At 33.4% G+C, this 22567-nt stretch overlaps 1 protein-coding gene across 1 annotated transcript; it reads left to right on the forward strand.

Annotated features, from left to right (window-relative positions):
- Positions 1-2216: 2216 nt before the first annotated feature.
- On the forward strand, positions 2217-19742 carry LOC142334912 (uncharacterized). The gene is made up of 3 exons (XM_075383241.1): positions 2217-2406; positions 5034-5175; positions 19401-19742. The coding sequence occupies exons 1-3, from the start codon at positions 2217-2219 to the stop codon at positions 19597-19599; spliced, it is 531 nt and encodes a 176-aa protein (XP_075239356.1). The 3' UTR covers positions 19600-19742.
- Positions 19743-22567: the final 2825 nt, after the last annotated feature.

The raw sequence follows: 22567 nt of genomic DNA on the forward strand, positions 1-22567 counted from the left end.
TTTTCAAAAAAAAACCGACTGATTACGATCCGAAATCTTTTTGGATTGTAAGAGTCCAAGATTGGCCAATGCTTATCGTCCGTTAGGAACAATTGTTATTGGGAAAGTTGTAGATATAGATAATTTGTTTTTTGGAAACTCAAAAATAAATTCTGCATTTTTGATAATCAACGAGTAAAGTTAGCAAAAAAACGGCAAAGTTTTAATTACAGAGCGCTCTCAGCGGAAGTTGTAGTAGGAATAGCCCCCTTCTGAGTTTAAAAAGATTGTAATAGTGTTGTTTGGGGTTGTACAGCCAGCAAATTTAATCAAAGTGAACTAAAGTAGCTTATTTCGTGCTTTTTTTGATGAAAAAGGCTGAATTTTGAAATATTTATCAAGAGTTTTTGACCGAAAAAGTTAAATCAGAATAATCAATAATGACTGTTTGTCTTTAAAAATAAAATCAATGACACTATTTTTAAAAGTTTTTAAAAAATGTTAGCAAAATTGACAAAAATCTAGGCAAAAATTTCGGAAAACGTGAATAAAAACAACGTGAATTCACTCTACTTTTCTCAGAATTAAACCTCGATAACTCCCTGTAGAAAATGAAAATTAAAAAAATCTTTTTAATTCCATATTCTACGCTGGACGAGTTTTATAATGATACCAGTATCAACTCTCTACGATGAATATATCGATCGGCGAAAATTGACTGAACAAAAAAAACCATTTGAGTATATATTTCCTCCCCCCCCCCCCTCAGGAGGGGTCGGAACAAATAGACTCTTCGGGAGATTGTGGCTGGTTTTTTTAAATAGTGGATGAGAGTTAACAGACGTATGTGATCTAAAAGCTGATGCGTTGTTGTTAAAAAACACGGAAGACAAAAAACACTTGATTATAGACTGTTCGAAGTTTTTGTGCACCAGGTTTTTATTGGGGACCCCAATTTTGTGTCATTTCTGTTCCACTGATGAGCAAGACGGGTTTTACTTAATAGCCTAGTTCGGTAATAATAATTTATCCTCTGTCATTTCAAACGTGATCTCTGTTCATCTAGGAAGCCTCAACTTTTCCAGCAGTCCAACACTAATTGCATCAGTTTTTATGCAGTTAGAAACTTTGGGTTAAGAAATGTCTAAAAGCGTGTTTCAGTCAAATTTGAATGCTTACGATAAGCTTGCCGGCATAACAATTTCTGGTTGGCTGTCGTGCAGTTTTCATTATTCTCCGCCAAGAAAAAATTGATGTAGCAACAACAATTTAAATTCAAATTGAGCATTGCTGCTAGATTGAACGTTGCTAGACTCAATAAAAAAATTAGAGAAAAATTCTGAAAGTTAACAGTTACAAAGGGTCTGTTTTTGACTGCTGTTAAGCTTTGTCCTGTATCTTGTTTTTAACGTTCAAGGTTACAAAAGCAAACTCTGCTTAGCTGACTTATGTTATGTTGAATAACTTTCTTTATTTCCAACATCCAGACGAAGTTGCTATAATGCTTGGAATTTGAGGTGAGATTTGGTGAACAGACTCTTTTGATTAGCTTATAAGACCATCAAAGGCACAATAGAATGCTTATTCTACTTAGTGGTGACGTTCAATCACTGTTTTGTTTGTCAACAACCAGGTGTACATCTCATTGTGTTGACCGATCAGTCCATTCAATTCATTCTACCAAATTATTAACTTCGCCTGTCAATTCGTTTCACTCTAATGGCGTCTGGCGGAAGCGGGCAAGGCTTGCCCAAAGGAATGACTCTTAATTTTTGTTGGATCAGTTATCCTTCTCGACAATTCTCTTTTCTATATGTGTTTCCCTTCCCGTTCTGCGATCGAAATAAAAACAAAAAATTCTAAAGTTTCTAAATTTTTCTTTCACTTTTACGTTGACGAGCTTTTCTCTGAAATAAGAATTCGTTTTCTTTTGTTAAAATGCAATTAATGATGCATGCTTTGATAAATTTTCCTGCAAAAGAGTATGCATGTAATAATTAAACATTTCGAAGCTGGTTATTCAGCAGAGGGGATTGACTTTTGTAAATTTGGATACAGATTGTTCAAGTTTGTCAAACATATTGTTTGATTGGTTGTGATAATCCAAAAAAGTCTAATTAAAAAATCGATCAATTGATTTTCAAAAAGATGAGTAGGCAAAAGCAAACAAAAGTATAAACGTGTGAACGGAAATGATTGTACATTTTTTAAAAAGAAATTAAGAGTCAATTTTGATAATGTTTCTCGTGCCAGTTCGACTGAGTCGTGAACAGAAACGAAACTGTGTGGAGCTGTTCAAGTGTCTGGATGTAGACCAGAACGGTTGTCTAGACGAACAGGAAATGTTGGGTGCAATGCTAGCTCAAGGCTACACCCAGTACCAACTCAGTGACGCCAGAACCCTCATCAAAGAATACGACATTGACGGTGGGTGGTTGTCCTTCAGTCTCTCATTGTTGAGGACACCAAAATATGTTAAGGTTCTGTGCTTTAAAATGGCCCTATGGCGTTCCCAAAATGAAACCGAAAGACTTGCGAGCATCTTGAAGCAATCCGTCAAATGAATACAAAATGAGTACGAAGATGAGCGCCAGTTTTCCGTTCGAATTAGTTAGTCTAGCACTTTCTATAGCATTAGAATGTATATTCATATTTTTCCCAGATTCGTATCTTGAATAATATGAATCAACGTGCAAGATTCTGACAAGACTTTTAATCGCGCATATCTATGTTCACATCTAATCAGCGTTGATTTCTCGACTTTGACTCCCTCATTGTTTTCGCTGCTTACTCTCTGTTTGCCGTTTGTCTTTGGTTTCGACTAGCTACTTAGCCTCATATTCTAGAGGTGTGTTTCAGTTCTCCAAAATCATTTCGCAGTTGCTCAATTTTTGCTTCATAAGAAATTCTTAATTAAAATGAGCTATTTTTAACGGTCTCGGAAAACTCGTTCTGAATGTGTGTGGTCAATGTTTTATTAACAACTTTCCACGAATGCAAACGGGTTTTCAATACTGGAAGAGCAGCACTTTAATTTCTACAAGAGCAACTCATGCTTTTTAATTTCTCCCAAACTGGCAAATTGCTATTTGATTTTTTTCAGCAAAAATCATGAAAATGAACACTTGTTTTTAGGAGGAACATTGCATGCAACAAGTTTGAGACAATCGCTGGAAAAATGCACAGGGAATTGATGATAAGTTTTTGTTGCCGTTCAGCTTCAGTTTGTTATCGTTTGTTATCTTTATGAGAATATCCGTTATCTGTACAAGATGCCCTTGATACCAAAAACTGCGGAGCTAGACAAGTTTTTTGCTCCTGTCGAACGGATTTTTTGGCTATTTTAATCGCTTGACAAGTGCTCAGAGCCTTCCAGCGTTTCAGAGCAGACAATAGCAAACCTAGAGGAGAACCAGAAAGATCTATTCTTTAAAAAGCCACTTGTCTAATCAAGTAATTTTTTCAACCTTTTTCAAAATGAGAACACATTCACGCTAACGATAGGTAACCAGGTCCAGATAACATTGGGTGGGGCTTTTTCGTATTATAAACTTTGAGCTGAAACGAACTGAGATAGGAGTTCTCTAGAAGAACCTGTAACCTTAACGTTAATCAATGTCATAGACCAATTTCAAATACTCATCTGAGTTTGCCTTCTTAGATGGCACCTATTTCAGTCTTCATGTATACAATTGCGTGTTTCATTGAATTTGAAAAAAAATGTATTTTTGCCGGAACATCTTTTAACGGAGTGCTATAAAGTAACTATAAAATCATTTCCCACCGAAATTTCTAGGTTGCTTTCAATTTTAATTTTTTTGACAATAACTAATGAAACTGAACGTTTGACAAAAAACAATTATCGAAGAAAGGGGGGAATGGAGAACTGAAAATTTCCAAGGCATGTCTGTTTCAAATATTAAACAACTTTTAAACTAACTTCAAGCCGTCTTTTTTATCTCAACAAATGAAAGCTTTCAAAGCCATTGCATTAATAATTTATAGCTACAGTTTTGTTGACTCCTGCAAACAAAGATCGAAACCAATACCTTTCGACCATTTCGTCCATTTCAAGGAGTTAGGAAAAAACTGGAAAAAAAATGTTTCTAAATTTCATTTTCAATAACAGAAAGTTTGTTTGAAGAGTCAGTTCGAGCATTAATTTTTAATCATTAATTAAAACTAATCACTTAAAAGTATCATGAACAAATCAATTATAATCGAATTTTTCTTTATTTATACAATAGAAACTGTAAAAAATTTCAGTTGTTTACTTTGTGATGAATAAAATAGATGAACAACTGTAATCTTTTTAACAAATGCGTTTTTCAGCTGACGATTTTCTACGTTATTTAAAAGCTGCCAAATGTGCGTGGTTTTACGTAAACTTATTTTGTCAGCAGTAATCTTTCTGAAATTCTAAATGATTATTTAAGCTAGCTTACTTGCAAACTTTTTAATATTTATAGCTTTATGTGTTTATAAAGGTCAGCTCTGAATTCTTGCTGAATTCTGAAACTTTTGAGCTATGTTTATTTTCGAAAAACAATATTCAAAAAGTGTTTTCAAGGATTGGAGCAGTTCTTCAGTTTACCAATTTTATATTGCTCTGCAATATATACCTTTTAATCAAAATTGGCTAATCTGAAAAGTCTGGCCTCCATAAAATAACTAACCCCTAAAATAAGTTTGGAGGTTGACTTAATTTAATGCCGTATGAAAATAAGTTACATGCCGTATTTAATTAAACTTTGCATGAAACTTTCATTGACAAATTGATATTTTACTTCCTTTAAATATGAATGTTTATAAGTATAATCAAATGGATATTCATTTTAAGATGTGAACAGTTATCTCATACATGTTTTCTTCATATATCTATTCCTTTCTTAATTATTCGATGTGTATTTTGGTTTAGCACGTGTTTCTTTTGTTTAAATAATTTGAGTGATCTCACACTGACTTAAGACAAATAGGTATATTTATTTTTCTACTGAGGTTAGAAGGAACAATTGATACCCATTCTTCCTATCGAACAACTGTTTGGGTTGCAGGTTCTGGGAAGATAGAGTTGAAGGAGTTCATAAAAATGATGGAGCATCAAGCATCTGAGGAGCTGTACAAGGAGTACTGTGATTTCATATTCGACTACATTGACAGGGACGGATCTGGAACAATCACCAAACGAGAACTCAGGTCACATACGTTTAAAAAGCACCAGTGTTGACAATCGTAAACCTTTCCTGACAATCATATCCAAGCCATATTTGTAGTCCATGCTAACGCGGTAACTATACACCTGACCCTGAAAAACAATCATACACCAACTGGCTGTTTTAACACTTATTGCTAAATCAAACAACCAATGCTCTCTGAGTATTTTTGAATGGTCAAAGAACGCAAAAATATAATATCGGACGCTTGGATACCATATAAGCATCCTTTGCGGAGTTTTCCTCAAACTTAGCTAGATCATGCAACAAAAATTATTGTTATGGCCTATATGAAACCATATATGGTTCTCGAATGGCTACAAAGTTAAGTCGACCAGGGTAACTTGTCCACATATTTACCTATGTATTTATTGAGTTTTGATGTTTATATCTTCTTTAGAGCTTTATATTGCTTTTTTGTTTGTATTATACACACCTTTTCGTTTGCGGTTTTCAGGGTCCTGAATTTTTTCAGTCAGTTTTTTTTCTAATTTTCGAATAATTCATGTCAACCCAGACTGAGATTCTGGGTGTAAATCGGTAAATCCAGTGGGAACAAGACACATGAAGGGGCGTCGTGTGTTCAAAAACACAGTCTGGAAACATGAAGACCGCACGAAAATCTGGATATAAATGAACAGAAATTTGGTGTATCCGCCAACATCTGGGCATGAACACACGAAAGTCTGGCCAGTTACGCACGAAAGTCTTGGGAACGTGGAAGCCCGAAAGTTGAAACTCGAGCACGCAAAAATCTGTTTGAATACGAAGAAATTATACGAAGAACAATTGTTGCAATTATATTAGGAAAATTTTGCCGTCTGCATTGTCTGGACCTGCGTCTTTTCTTCAAATTATATAAACATGTATTTGGTAAATGTGTTAGATGTTTCAAAAATACCGCAATTTTTATGTTCTCGTCATGTCGTCAATAAATGTCGACAATATCTGTTCTGAAGAAACAAATAAGTTTATCAGCTCAATACGCGCTGTCAAAGAGTTGAAAGTTATGACAACTCATCAGTACTGATGTACCTGCATTCTATCCATAAGTCGAAGGATGGTTTTCCATAAGTCAGACTCATGGGCTTACTAATAGTCAAATTTGGTCAAGTAGGACTAAGCAAGAGATTTGCTTTGAAAATCCCATGTCTCCTACTTATGAAGCATCATCGTTAAACTGGAGCTTGGAATACAGGCCAATTGTTACTGGTTTGAACCCAAGTTCAATTGAAGTGTACTGAAGTGTGCTGCACTCAGAAACATTACTTGATAATCTTAGTGCTATGTTGAAAATTACGTTATAGTGCGTGAAACACAAACTTGTTTTGGATAAAGTCCAAAATAACAAGTGAACAAATTACTAAGCGGTTTTGAATAAACTACTATTGTCAGACAACAAACCCGAAATGAGAATACCATGACGTGATTATATTACGCTTTTGCCAGAATACCAACTTAACTTTGATAATTTTGTCGACACTGATATCTCTATCCAACAGGATACTAGCGAGACACGTGTCCACAAGTATGAAACAAGCTTGCACGCTCAACCACACGAAATATTTTGGTCACCGATAACTTCAGATTTAAATCATACTTCCGTATCGTCCTTTTGCTTAAATCGCAACTTATTTGAGATAGGTATTTACTTAAAATGTTTTGTGACTAGTTCATAACTAAGAACTCATTGAGTCATGAAAAAATAACTTAGCACAATTTTGGGAAAAAATGTAAGTTCAATTTAATATCTCTTAAAATCTACATAAATTACGGTTTAACTTAGAAAAAATCAATTTGTGATAACCAGTTCTACTTCAACACTAATGAATTATCTACTCTCTACCTTCATGGCTCGGTTCACATTTAATGCTCTATAACATAACTAAATAATTCAAATTTGTCTTTAACTTTTTTTAATACTTAACTATATACCAAGAGTACAACTAGGTGTTGAAACGTCAAGTTAGACATGTGGCCCGAAAAAAAACCCTGTCGTTTAATTATCCAATGTACGGGCCAGCAGTATAATTGGTGGTCACGGAGGGGCTTTAGTCTAATTTTTTCAATTAAATTATCAGAGAGGCCTCGAATATAACTCAATTTATACATAAATTAGTGTTGAAATTGATTTAAACTATTTTTTGTTTAAACCGTGCTTAACAATTTTTTAAAATAGTACATTCAATCTTTTTTGGTACTATCCAGTCTTGGTACTACTAGTCCCCCATCAGCCCCTATTCCCCCATCTGAAACTCCAATAACATACCTAAACTTTTCACTTTTATCCCTCTCTGGCAGTTATCCTAATCAGGGTGGCAGCTTCCTTTGGATTTCTGTAGAAAACAAAATACTCAGAGCAAGGCCTACAGCACCGGCTAAACAAACAAGCTATGATAAAAAGCGACATTCCTTATTCAGCTCACTTTTGACTGATACAGCTCTAGAAAGTTTCAAAAGAGAAGTTACAGATGGCAGAGATTGGAACACTTTAAAAGACAAATTTATTAAAGATTTACAAATGGTAGAGACCGGTGTGATTCAGACTTGAGGCTGAGAACACAGTCAAGCAGGAAGGAGAACTAATTAAGAACTATCTACAGAGAATAAGAAGTGGAGTTGATACAGGTTGGAGATTGGCCAGAAAAAATACCAGCAAGTATCGAAGGTATAGAGAAGATAAGAAAAGAGAAGGAAATACAACAAAGACATTGAATTCAGAATTACGTAGATTTTGCTATAAGATACTAAGACCACAAGGCGTGAAGCGCACGAAAAATTTAATTAAAATCCTTCAAAAACCTGAAAACAATTTGTTGATCACTTAGTTGTTAAAGAGGTAACATTTTCTTTAACACCAAAATCTAATGAAGCTACAAGAGTTAGTTAATTTAAAACACTTCATTGCAAAATTAATTCTTTTTCAGATAAGCAACGAAGTAAAAGCTAAAAATACTTCTGTGACAAGATACAAAAACATAAAAAGCAAACCTAACAGTAATAGACTCTGTGACTTTTGCAGAAAAAATGGTCAATATGCCTCTAGGTGCACAAAGATACAGACAGATAGATGGCACAGTTAATAAGCTAAGAAAGGAATTAGTTGGACCGAGAAGACAAAAAATAACATTCACAAATGATTATAAGAAAATTAACAGAGGCAACACAATGCTCCTAGAAACCAAGCTATCAACCAAGAGGCGATTACTGAAACTATAATCCTAGACTGAACAAGTCTAATTCTCAACAACAAAACCCCTTTTTTTATCATCTACGATAATAGATTTACTCAACCGTAAGAGAAAACGTTCCCTCAGCAAAATACATATTGGAAAAATGAATCAAATCTCGAACAAGAATCACCACAACAGTAACAGCAACAGCAACAACAAGGCTTTAGCTTCTATGCACCAAGAAGAAACAACAATCTATAACAAAAACAATCAAAACCTAACAAATTTCAACAACAACAAAGCCAAATAAGTTTTGCTGCAGGTGAGGATGACTACGTAAATGACAGAACTTCTTTCCTTTAAACTAATAAAGTCTCTGAATGCTACTCAAGAAAGTGGTAAAAAGTTAGGAATATATCTCAACTTATATCACTTTGCCACCGCAGACACTAAAAAAATATTGGCATAGAAGTAGAATTTATGATTCGCCCAGGTTCAACTTGCAATGTCATCAATCATCCTACATACCTTGCTCTAGTAAAATTTGGACAAAATTTACACCTACAAAAAGTTGTGATCAAAAAGCATAAACTGATTCTTCAATCAGAATGCTTGTTTACACAAATATTCAGTCCTGTTTTGAAAGCGACGGTAAATATACAGTAACCCATAAAGTATTTCTTACTAAAGATTGGAGACAGAACAGATAGGAGAAATAGGCGACGATTTTTGTCAATTATTTCTGAAAACAACTCACTTCGATGTACCCACAGTATAATTAAAAACTGAGAAGAATTTAATTCGCCATAAATCATTCAACAATAAGAAATATGATCCATACAGAAACAAATTGACTGCTTTAAACAAATTTCAGCAAATCTTTCTAAACCAGAAAAGTACGCAACTGCATAAGCAAAAGCACTCTTATCAAACATTTTTTCCACCAGAAACATATTTCAAGCCTCATATTAATGTCGCCAAAACTGACTTAGTCGTTATAAACACCCTTTGCCCACCACCTGAAACGTTCCTAAGCATCATATTCATGGACAATCAACAAAACCACCCAAAACCGACAAATAGAGGAATTACAGGATACGCTATGCGTGACATAACCAAAAAACCTATACTAAAATATAATATCAAAAACTGTGCTGAAATTGCAAGCACAAAACTTCAAAAAGGCAAGGATTTTAACAGTTGCTTCATACTGAATACAGTAGCAAACAATTTACAAAAAACACAGAAAATTCAAAGTAATTCATGTACTAAATACGTAGATTTCCGTACCCAATCCATCTTTGATTCTAATACGCATATAAGGCCCACATAATCGTCAGATGCAGAGATGAGAAAAGCCTTCGCCAACACAGTTTTCAAACAAATACTGTTTTTAAAAGATTACGGCAGAAGTTTAAACTGTGATACATGTAAAATTATAACTTTCAGAACAGATAAGGTAGAACAGATAATGTAGATTAGTATATAATCTGATTTCCAAAGCTAGTCATAACGAGAAGCAAACAATTGATACAATGAAAACAACGCTACTTCCTATGAGAGATCACGCACTACAATTAAATTTGCAGCTAATAGAAAAGCCAAAATTGGCTGGTTATTTAGACTGAATGGCCTTGAGAGGGATATCTTCCCTAATTAAACAAAAAATTAGTCTATGTACAGTTTATCTATGTGCTCAGGAAAGCAAATTTGCAAAGGAAAGAAAAACGATGAATTTTTTCCCTTTATCCAGTTGAAAAGATTTTGGTTTTGACAGAGGTTTATTCCGAAAATTTAACTCAGCCAATGTTGGAACTGGTAATAATGAATGTAACAAAAATTAAGAACTCTGGAAAAATTGGTTATTTGTATTCAAACACAGATGATATTGACATTATACAAAGAGTGGAAACCAATACATTGGAACAGGAAGAGGTGCCCGAAAATATTGAAAGCGAGGTAATAAAGAAAGTCAAAGAAGATGAAAGTTAATTAGTCAAAGATTTTTCAACCGAAGTTAAAGAGTTATTTAGACTTAAAATCATTGACAAGATTCCTAAAATTACAGATAGGACTTACAAAACTTCAAAATTGCATACTGTAGGTCTTTAATCTATGTTATCATTTTTCTTTGAGACACAAAAACTTACTGGTCTTGCTTACGTTCGGCTGTTTTTTAGAACATTCCTTCTACATGAAAAGTTGAAATCGGCGTGTAAAATTGTAGCACTTAACAAGTGTTGTGTTTCTCATCCACAGAGTATGATTGCAATCATTTTAACATCAGAAAACAACGCCAAATTTTTTTTATTTTTTGGCTCTCCGTAATCCAGATACCGTTTACAAGCTAAAATACCAAATTATTTTTACTGATATATTTAATCTGAATATGAAAGGCGCACCTTATACTGTTTTCCTCTTTTAATTGGAAGACGCAGAAATCAAAAAGTCATCCGCAATAGATGAAGTATTTAACGTATCTTACAAACAAAAGGATTCTCACTTGCTGTAACAGATGTTGATAAACGTATAGAAATGCTTGAAAATCTTTTTGGATATCGCAGTTGTCATCCACGCTTTAAAGAATGTGTCCAAAATTAACACAATTGTTAACCTGAAGAAATACAGTACCTTAGATTATTATTGCGTTCTGATAAACTATCATTTGTCGAAGACTTGAAAAGGTCCTACGATCTTTTAAACCTAGCGGGTACTGTAAACAGCTTTTTTAAAGAACAGAAAATTTGTACTGATAAGAAAGCGCTTTCCTCAAAAATAAAATTATTTATAACCTGCATAGGAAACCATTTTCGCTCTGCTCATTTGCTTAAAATATTTGCTATAATACCTGTTGCTCTTCTCTGTGTCATAAATGCTTGCACTGGAAAATGTTTGATCTTCATTATATGTCCTGCACTGCTACCCTTAACGTCATTTACTGACGCCGCGCCTATTAAAAAGATGAGTATCTAAAGAAATACAGCTCCTAATCGTCATGTCAATTACTTTGATAGCTCAAAAATGATGTTAATTCGGATGTATTCTCTAAACAAGGCAGCACCCTGCGAAACTTGCTCTGAAAAAACAAGCCTTACCCAAGCACGAGTCAATGTTTACCAAGTTATAAATTTAAGCTAGAATTAACTATGTGTAAAGCAAACCTACAACAGGTACGTTGGTTTTGCCATTCTTTTGACTCAAGTGCCATAGATGCCACCCAGAATACTATGAGTACTTCAGTTAATCTATGTGCTCAGAAAAGCAAATTTGCAAAGGATAGAAAAACGATGAATTTTTTCCCTTTATCCAGTTCAAAAGATTTTGGTTTTGACAGAGGTTTATTCTGAAAATTTAACTCAGCCAATGTTGGAACTGGTAATAATGAATGTAACAAAAATTAGGAACTCTGGAAAAATTGTTTATTTGTATACAAGCACAGATGATATTGACAAAATACAAAGAGTGGAAAACAATACATTGGAACAGGAAGAGGTGCCCGAGAATATTGAAAGCGAGGTAATAAAGAAAGTCAAAGAAGATGAAAGTTAATTAGTCAAAGATTTTTCAACCGAAGTTAAAGAGTTATTTAGACTTAAAATCATTGACAAGATTCCTAAAATTACAGATAGGACTTACAAAACTTCAAAATTGCATACTGTAGGTCTTTAATCTATGTTATCATTTTTCTTTGAGACACAAAAACTTACTGGTCTTGCTTACGTTCGGCTGTTTTTTAGAACATTCCTTCTACATGAAAAGTTGAAATCGGCGTGTAAAATTGTAGCACTTAACAAGTGTTGTGTTTCTCATCCACAGAGTATAATTGCCATCATTTTAACATCAGAAAACAACGCCAAATTTGTTTTATTTTGTGGCTCTCCTTAATCCAGATACCGTTCACAAGCTAAAATACCAAATTACTTTTACTGATATATTTAATCTGAATATGAAAGGCGCACCTTATTTTGTCTTCCTCTTTTAATTGGAAGACGCAGAAATCAAAAAGTCATCCGCAAAAGATGAATTATTTAACGTATGTTACAAACAAAATGATTCTCACTTGCTGTAACAGATGTTGATAAACGTATAGAAATGCTTGAAAATCTTTTCGGATATCACAGTTGTCATCCACGCTTTAAAGAATGTGTCCAAAATTAACACAATTGTTAACCTGAAGAAATACAGTACCTTAGATTATTATTGCCTTCTGATAAACTATCATTTGTCGAAGACTTGAAAAGGTCCTACGATCTTTTAAACCTAGCGGGTACTGTAAACAGCTTTTTTAAAGAACAGAAAATTTGTACTGATAAGAAAGAGCTTTCCTCAAAAATAAAATTAATTATAACCTGCATAGGAAACCATTTTCGCTCTGCTCATTTGCTTAAAATATTTGCTATAATACCTCTTGCTCTTCTCTTTGTCATAAATGCTTGCACTGGAAGATGTTTGATCTTCATTATATGTCTTGCACTGCTACCCTTAACGTCTCTTACTGACGCCGCACATATTAAAAAGATGAATATCTAAAGAAATACAGCTCCTATCGTCATGTCAATTACTTTGATAGCTCCAAAATGACCTCAATTTGGATGTATTCTCTAAACAAGGTAGCCACCTGCGAAACTTGCTCTGACAAAACTAGCCTTACCCAAGCACGAGTCAATGTTTAACAAGTTATAAATTTAAGCTAGCATTAACTGTGTGTAAAGCAAACCTACAACAGGTACGTTGGTTTTGCCATTCTTTTGACTCAAGTGCCATAGATGCCACCCAGAATACTATGAGTACTTCAGTTAATCTATGTGCTCAGAAAAGCAAATTTGCAAAGGAAAGAAAAACGATGAGTTTTTTCCCTTTATCCAGTTCAAAAGATTTTGGTTTTGACAGAGGTTTATTCTGAAAATTTAACTGAGCCAACGTTGGAACTGGTAACAATGAATGTAACTCTCGATGATGAATCACACACTACACTTATGAAACATGTCTGCAAAATGTTAGCCTAAATGTAAACCTGAGAGACGGCACAGTTAAAAACTGGCAAAATATTGCTTTACGTTGTCATTTATCAGTCAGAAGCTGCAATTCTTTATCTACTGTTGCATTTAAATGTACATGGGATGAACCCTATAGTTGCTTTTTCACCATGATTCGTACCCTTGACGCACAAATATTTAAATCAAATAACAAGTATTTTATACTGAATGATCCTATACTTAACTCAGCTCAGTCAGAATTTGATTTACATAGAATTTTGTTTCAGGTTTATAATAAACTACCGTCATTATGCAGTCAACAACAATTTTTTTCCCTACAGCATATGATTCATTCTCTATACATTAATCTTTGTGACAATAAACAGATCTATGTTTTCGAAAACAAGTGGCAATCTTGCCCGGCCTATATTTTTTTCCTGAATTTCGTTCACTTTGAGAGATTCTCAATAAGTGTTATAAAAAAATCAGTTCTTTCTGAAGATGAAGAACAATTTGTTAAGTTTGTTTCTAGACAAAACTTCACTGAAGCCGAAGAACAACTGTGCTCTAAAAAACATTCACACTTTTTCAACTAGATTTTGATGATGATAATTCTTGGGTCGATCTAACCCCACAGATAACAAAATCTAGAGGACCTGCACTCATTTAATGGCATATGGTCATTCAACAAAATCCGAATATAACTAATGCAAGCGTTATTGCTTCTATTTACACTTATAAAAGAGACAGACTTATGGAATTCAATCACCTTTAACTCCATTATAAACGAAGCTCTCAAAGACTTTACAAACTCATTACTAATTAGTAGAGAATCATTTTCAATTGTTTCAGAGACAGATTATTAAAATTCGGGAACAACTTGTTTTGATGCATTCATTTCAGCCAACCTATTTAATTATAGGTTTGTTGATACCTTCGGGAAGATACAATATATAATTGAGCGATGCGGAATATTTTCTGCCGCCTTCTTAATCATTAAGCTACTCACCGACATAGTTCTATGCCTAATCCGAGCAAAGCTAAATAATAAAATTACAGAGGCATCCTTTCATTTTGGTAAAGCATTCTTTGCTGCAACAGTTGATTTACTGTCAGTTCTAATTCTAACAACTATCTATCAAGCAAATAATTCAAGGAATAATTACACTGATGAAAATAGAGAGCGAAAAATGCATATTGTAAATTCTGAGAAAAATAATATTACAGAACGTGTTGTTCAAACTTCACCTAATCAAAAGAATCATAGGTTACCAGCTATAAAATGTGACAAAGACAATGATTGTCATAATCCAAATGAATAAAAAAAAATAAAGACAATAACAGAAAAGACCATAAGGGTCCTACGTCTCCAGTATGAGGTTAATTCCTCTATTTCTCTAAATGTCAACCAACTATATGATGAAAACATAAGCCAAACTGACTTCTTTTACTAATGATTTGTATATGATGAGGATACAAAAAAATTAAGAAAAAAAAACCTTAAAAAACAATTTCAAAAAGATTTATTCGTTGAAAAGAATAAAGAGTAGAGAGTACTTGAAATTTTAGGGACTTTCGTCTATCTCTAACAAACTCATAACATTCTTGCAGAAAAAAAACTTCATGTGGTCAGACAATTACAGGAATTCTAATTCACAATCCAATTCTAAATCACAATCTGAGTTTAAAATCTCGACCAATTTTTAGCATAAGTACAACCTACAACTCATAATACTCCATCTACAACATCCATCTCAACAATCAAGGTTTCAGAAGTGCAAATTAGGCAACCAGTAAAAGTTCATCAACAGTTACTTCGTCATCTAAGAAGAGAGTACTGAAACGGCAGGGAAAATTGTCAAGAAACAACAAACACGTGAAAAAATTATTAGAGAGACATTAAGCACAGTGATACCACTAGAAATAAAATATCCAGAACAAACACTAATGTACCCAACGTCTTAGCAAACACTACAACTACTCAATCATCACAACCAAACTTTCTCAATCTTCACCATTACCCAACTATTCCCTGCAATATTGCCTACAGAAACAACATCAAGCTGAAACACCGGCTATAAACCCCGGTTTTCGTGAACACCCGAACTATGATTGGAATTTAATCTACCAGTTGCAACCAGACATTAATAGATTCGACCCCATTGGATAACTGTCGCAAAAAAGTCTTAAGTACAACCTACAACTCATAATACTCCATCTACAACTTCCACCTTAACAATCAAAGTTTCAGAAGTGTAAACTTAGGCAACCAGTAATAGTTCATCAACAGTTACTGCATCGTCTAAGAAGAGAGTACTAAAACTGCAGGGAAAAATGTCAAGAAACAACAACCACGTAAAAAAAATTATTAGAGAGACATTAAGCACAGTGATACCACTAGAAATAAAATATCCAGAACAAAAACTAATGTACCCAAAGTCTTAGCAAACACTACACTTACTCAATCATCACGACCAAACTTTCTCAATCTTCACCATTACCCAACTATTCCCAGAAATATTGCCTACAGAAACAACAGCAAGCTGAAACAAGGGCTATAAACCCCGGTTTTAGTGAACACCCGAACTATGATTGGAATTTAATCTACCAGTTGCAACCAAACATTATTAGATTTGACCCCATTGGCTAGCTGTCGCAAAAAAGTCTTATAAGCTAATCACTCTCCACAAGGGCGATTAAAAACAGTCCCGTTTGGTAATATTACAGCAAATCTCACTCCTTAGCTTGAAATATTTACTTATCAGGTACAACAAAATTTTCCTACGAAAGGCAACGATCTCAACAGCTCGATCAACGGATCACTGAGCTCCAACTGGTAATCGCAAACCTAAATCATCAACTCCAAATCCTGCGCTCATCACGTTGAGCATTCAGGGAATGGAATAAATAATTTTGTGGTTATTGATGTTCAGTACTTCATTCAATTCTTCTTTCATCTTTCTCCGGCGCCGAGGAAAATTATTCGCTGAGAAAATTTGTTGTAATGCCTAGTTTTGGATATAAATTGATTGGCACTTTGGGCCCATTAATTTCAGTAAGTATAATACCGGATATTTCTAACGAATCTATACTTTTCCAATCACTAATGAAGACAATATAGTTATCGTTTCATTATCCAATGAAATTTTTGATTCAGTTTGATGACTTCAGCGATTACCTTGCTTCGGACTTGTAGTCAACGAGCAGTCCGTTTTTATCATTCAGTCTTTTCAGCGAATTCATTAATAATCTCATTTACTTGTCTTACAATCTTTCGATAGACGTTGCATATATTAAAACCTACAGCGATACTGTTGATTTTAGTGAATCGCAATTTAATAAAACTTCCAAAACTTGTTATTTGGAAATAAGTTCTACGCCTTCTTTTCAGTCCATTGGACATTGGAGCTGTAAGAAAAAAAATACTATTTCCGCACGACAACTTTTCTAATGAAAACGTCGTTTATCATAAAAATCCTGAATACGACCTATTCAAAAAACTAAAACTTTTTCATACAGAAGAATTCCTTAATATCAAAAATTTAATATTTCGACCTCTCACTCACTACAATTGGGTAATTTCGTTATGTGTTACACAGTTTGCATTGCGAACGACGTCTTGGTCTCTTCCCGCCACATATAAAATTATTGTACACATAGCCCTTTTTTAATTCTTCTATCGTTTGTTTCAAAGATTAATCTAGACTTCATTCTCCCCATTGCTATCGACACAAACATTGATTTACTTTCTTCTTCAGAAATAACACATATTTTGAAGGAGGTGTCTACATTGAATTGTTTAGAGATTAGTGCTTACTTTCTCAAAATCTTGTATCGGCATGGATAAATTTATCTAAACAAATTATTTTCAATGATAAAATTTACATGATCTATAGCATATACTATTCCGAGTTCCAATGTGAAATCAATTTCTTTCTTGAAGATTCAGATCAGAGGGACAATGTTATTGAATTTTAAATGATGATAAAGTGCAACAGAAATCACTTCTTATAGACAATTCATAGCGATCAACAAATTTTGAACATTGTTTCCTTGAAATACAACTTTAAAGCTTAATATGATTATGTAATTATTTATCAGCATTTCAAACAAAAAAGAATTGCGAATCCAAATTCTTTATTTGGGGAATTATTTCCGCAACAGTAGCCCTTGTAATGTAGTGCGCCTTGATTTTGATTTCATTATCCATTTACTTTGCTTGTCATTATGGACATTTTAATATTCTTCAATCTACATCATTTTCAATGCACAACTTCAGATGTAATAACAGCACATTTTTATTCAAAATCTTCAAACTGCCTACTATAACAGACATACAAAAAGGTTGGACCTAGTATTTTGTACGACCGCTTAACTTAGCACATTGTCATTCAATCTTTTTCAACTTCTATTCAATATCCACAAACGTTCTAATATAACAGCCACCCAAAACATTGGACATATTATTTTGTACGACTGTGTAACTCAAGATTTTGTCATTCCCTTTTTTTCAAGAAAAAATTTCAGTAACAAAAAGCTACGATAAAATATATCAAATTATTCAACCTCAAAAAATTTTTAAGCTTGATTATTGTAAAGTTAAGCAAACAAAATTTTTTTTAAAATTGTGAAATTAAATGTTTTGAGTCATCTTCTATGAACCAAGATGAGATATACTGAAGTGTGCTACACTCAGTAACCTTACTTGATAATCTTAGTGCTATATTGAGAATTGCGTTATAGTGCGTGAAGCACAAAGTTGATTTGAACAATATCCAGTTTATCATGTGAATAGATTACTAAGTAATTTGAAATTAACTACTATTTTAAGACCATTAACTCTCAAACTGAGAATAACATTACGTGATTACAACACGCCTCTTTGAGAATACTTGAGAATACTAACTTAACTTTGATTCTGTCGACATTTTTATCTCTATCCAATATGATACCAGAAAGACAAGTGTCCTCAAGTATAAATTGAGCTTGCACGCTCAACCACCAGCACTTTTTCGTCGATAACTTCAGATTTAAATCATTTTCCCGTATTGTCTGTTTGCTTAAATCTCTACTCATTTGAGATAGTTTTTAACTTAAATTTTTTGGTGACTAAACTTTAACTAAGAACTCTCTTAGTCATAAAACTTAACGCGTTAAGGGAAGTTCAACTGAACACCTCTTAAATTCCATCTCCTAAAATCAACCTCTGCTAACCAGTGCAATTTCATTCTTTTTAACCTAATTATTCTATCCCTTCACGCTCGGTTCATTTTTAATGGTGTTAAACATAACTTATTAATTCATATTTGCATTTAACTTTTTTATTCTTAACTATATTCCAAATGTAGAACTAGGGATGAACTCCCAATTTATACATGTGGTCCCCCGAATAACCCCGTCATTTAAGTATCTAATGTACGGACCAGCAGTATAGAAGTGTGGAAACAATCCCTTTCATCTCCAGTTTTTTGCAGAAAATCATCTTCTCAACAAGGGATGTAGTTTTATAGGGTGGAATCCCAGTTCATGATCCTGTTACAAATTACTTATGATCAGACAATCAAACCCTTATGATCTTGCCCTGATCGATATCAGATTTTGTAAGTCCAGAATCTTCTCAGGTTTTTTCATCACGATGTAAATTTTGCAAGATAAATATCCCAATTTCATTCTTTTTATGAAAATCGGAGTAGTGCATACATTTTTTTTGCAATTATTGATTGTTCTTTTTTGTAAATTTGATCAGAAGTACTTTATCCGGAAAAAGTTAACGGTCGTTAAATTTTGGCCTTACGCTTCAGGAACGAATAGATTGATTGTGGTCATAAAAGGTAACATGGCCAAATTTGAAGGGACTAAAGTCTTGTCATATTCCGGACCTTCTCGGTTTATGTCTCACCGGCTTAGTTCTTGCATATTATTTGCACCCCCAAGCGCACGTACGTGCCATATTTTCTACATAATAATGCATAATGGTTAACCAAGTACTGGTACGTGTGCTGTGTAACTGAAGATGGGGGGGGGGGTTCAACAGGAAAAAACATACTGGCTATTTGTAGGAAGATGTTTTCCAAGTCAGTTGCAAATGATGACGTTGTGAAGATGCAGTGCGAGGCTCTCATCAATTCAGCAGATGACAACTATGATGGCAAAATAGACAGAGATGAGTTCAAACAACTACTCAGAAGTATTCCTTACGAGTCTCTCCAACAGTCATTCGAGCTATTCGTCAGAGGCAAAAATGCTTCAAACTGCTGAAAGTGTTCATAAAACTCCAACTGCAACAATAATTATTACATTATGTCTAAGACAGGCGAAATTTTGATGCTAATGCCATATCATGAAAAGTCTTGACATATTAAATCCTAACTTAAGATCTTAATAAAAATTTTAGTATAATGCTTATAATTTCATGAAAAGTTTTTCTATAGTTCTTTAGTCACATTGTTACTAAGAATATTATGAAAATCGTATAACAGTATTTTGTTCCATTGGCCTGCTTATATGCCAAGATTTTAGATTGAGTGAAGGTCTTGGAAAGTGTTGATCGATTTACATGAAAATTTATGGCAGCATACTAAACATTTTTCACGTTTATCACGATTTTTACCATTGACAATTAACTGATAGCTGAACAAATTATTTCCAACGCTGTTATTTTTATTTATGAAAGATAACGACATTTTGGCGCAACAAGATTTTCTTATTTGAAGCTGTCAAATCAGAATTGAATTTTGAGAAGAAGCAGTTGCCGTCTTCCATGATTATTTGGAAGCCCTTGGCTCAGTAAAAAACGAGATATCACTAATCCTACAAACTCTTAATGATTCAAACTCTTAATGATTCAAACTCTTAATGATTCAAACTCTTAATGATTCAAACTCTTAATGATTAAAACTCTCATTTTTCAAACTCTTAATGATTCAAACTCCTATTGATTAAAACTCTCATTTTTCAAACTCTTAATGATTCAAACTCTTAATGATTCAAACTCTCATTTTTCAAACTCTTAATGATTCAAACTCTTACTGATTTAAACTCTTAATGATTCAAACTCTTAATGATTAAAACTCTCATTTTTCAAACTCTTAATGATTCAAACTCTTAATGATTAAAACTCTCATTTTTCAAACTCATAATGATTCAAACTCTTAATGATTAAAACTCTCATTTTTCAAACTCTTAATGATTCAAACTCCTAATGATTAAAACTCTCATTTTTCAAACTCTTAATGATTCAAACTCTTAATGATTAAAACTCTCATTTTTCAAACTCTTAATGAAATGGGGAGCGGAACTCTATGTTAGCCTGGCATTTTCTAACGTAAAACTTTGCAGGTTGTTTCAGGATGTTCTTGTTGGAATATTCAAAACTGTTCTTATTTTAAAAAAGCGCACGAAAACAAATCAGTCTTTGGGGAGACATTTTCATTTTTTTCTCGAGGAAAACAAAATTTACAGGTTTCTAAATGTTTTCTGCTTTTCACATTTCAGATGTGCTGTATGCTTAAAATCAAGATAAACATGTGTCTAAACGTGAAATAATTTTGTTCTTAAAAATCTTTTTTGACATATTTAACGCTTTTATTTACAACAGAGGGTTTTAAATCTATACTTAATTTTTTTAATATTATTCAATCCGAAATTTCCACTATTTGTGGTGCCTTGTGTTCATGCCGAGAAAAATATGCATATATTTTGATAACTTTTTGTTTGATAGTTTCTAGGGTATTCAGCCAGTTTTTAGCAAAATTCTGTTGGTATTTAACTTAAATCACTTTCTAATTTCAAGATAGTAAAAATGTTTCAACTCATTTTTGTACAAAAGAAATTGTTGACTTTTTTTCAAAATAGAATTCTTGCAATTGATTCAGTTAGGACGTAATAGATAGTGTAAATTTAATTCTCTTCATTTCCTGGAAACACTTAGAAACAAATTGAGCAAATGAAAGAGAATCAACGTTAAAAAATGTAGGCTTAACGTAACTGTTGGAGAATTTTTTTCCGAGAACAAAAACAATGACAAAAAAACGTTTTTTTTCTTACAACTTTATCGCATTCCTTCGAATATCAAATTGAAGTTTATTGTATCTGTCAATCGCCTTGATCTCAAAAACTGACTCTCGTTAATTGCGTGTTGGAAGCAGATTGTATGCAGATTTGTTTCTCAGATTGTTCCTACATAATCGAGAAATAATTGATAGTTTTACCTCGAATTCTTTTTTCAAGTCAACTCTGAGATAGGAGCGTAAATCGTTGAATGTTTTTTAAATACAATGTTTGTTCTGCATAATTCGCTGAATTTCTTTTACCCATGTGTAATAACTCTTTTGAGGCATCCTTGGGGTTTTGAAAATTCGGAAGGGAAACATTTTTAAAAGAGAACTACACTCGTTTTCTACCTTTGGTCTTTGAACACAAATCCATTTTACTTTAATTCTCGTCAATGATTCCATAGGGCTAAAACATGATTTGCCTCAAAAATTCTTTTATTCTCTTTTCAAAGCGAAGAACAAGGTGGTGATACTGAGACTCCAAAACAGTTAACGTTTGGCATTACAAAAAAATGAAAATGTGTAATTAGGTGATGTCTTTTTTGGGATCTTTTTCACTACACCGCTTAGTTAGGCACCCCCCATTTATAAATGTGTAAACATATTGTTAAAGCTAAGTAATCTTATACGTGAACATATATGAGCAATATGCATTTATTAAAAGCTAGCACAGCTATGGTTTGAAAGTATTACGTATTCAACCAAAATTTGTTGCATATAACGTAAGCATCAACAAAAATTTCTGTATTTGATCATTTTTGGTGTTATCGGCTACAATAAGGGCTTGATTTTTTAAAACTTCTTAAGGAAACTATTCTAAAAGTGCCTTCAATCTCTTGTTTCAATGAAAGGCAAATATCGCTCTTACAATTCGCGAAAACTTAGATTTTGGGGGGTGCAAATTTAACGGGTATATAAGGCTGGGGGGCGCTAGCAGAAAAGATCCCTTTTTGCAATAATTTCTACAGACCTTTAAATGATTATTTAATGATTATAGCGATCCTCTTTGGTCATAGTAGGACGACAATATCTTCGCATTTAGGATTTTATGTTTTCAAGTTTCATTAAATTGTTTGTTATAGAGTGGATGAAGTATTATGTGCAAGCGCACATTATACTTCCTTGTTTCCATGTTTTTGTATATACAACAGTCGTTTTTGATCCTAAAATAG

This window comes from Convolutriloba macropyga, chromosome 2 (genome assembly GCF_964194025.1).
Source record: "Convolutriloba macropyga chromosome 2, txConMacr16.3, whole genome shotgun sequence".
Taxonomy (NCBI): domain Eukaryota; kingdom Metazoa; phylum Xenacoelomorpha; order Acoela; family Convolutidae; genus Convolutriloba; species Convolutriloba macropyga.

Bases quoted from the DNA above. Each gene is read 5' to 3' on its own strand.
- LOC142334912 (XM_075383241.1), top strand. From the start codon at position 2,217: ATGTTTCTCGTGCCAGTTCGACTGAGTCGTGAACAGAAACGAAACTGT. The intron at 2,407-5,033 runs GTGGGTGGTTGT...TTTGGGTTGCAG, and splicing joins CAAAGAATACGACATTGACG to GTTCTGGGAAGATAGAGTTG. The intron at 5,176-19,400 runs GTCACATACGTT...GGCTATTTGTAG, and splicing joins ATCACCAAACGAGAACTCAG to GAAGATGTTTTCCAAGTCAG.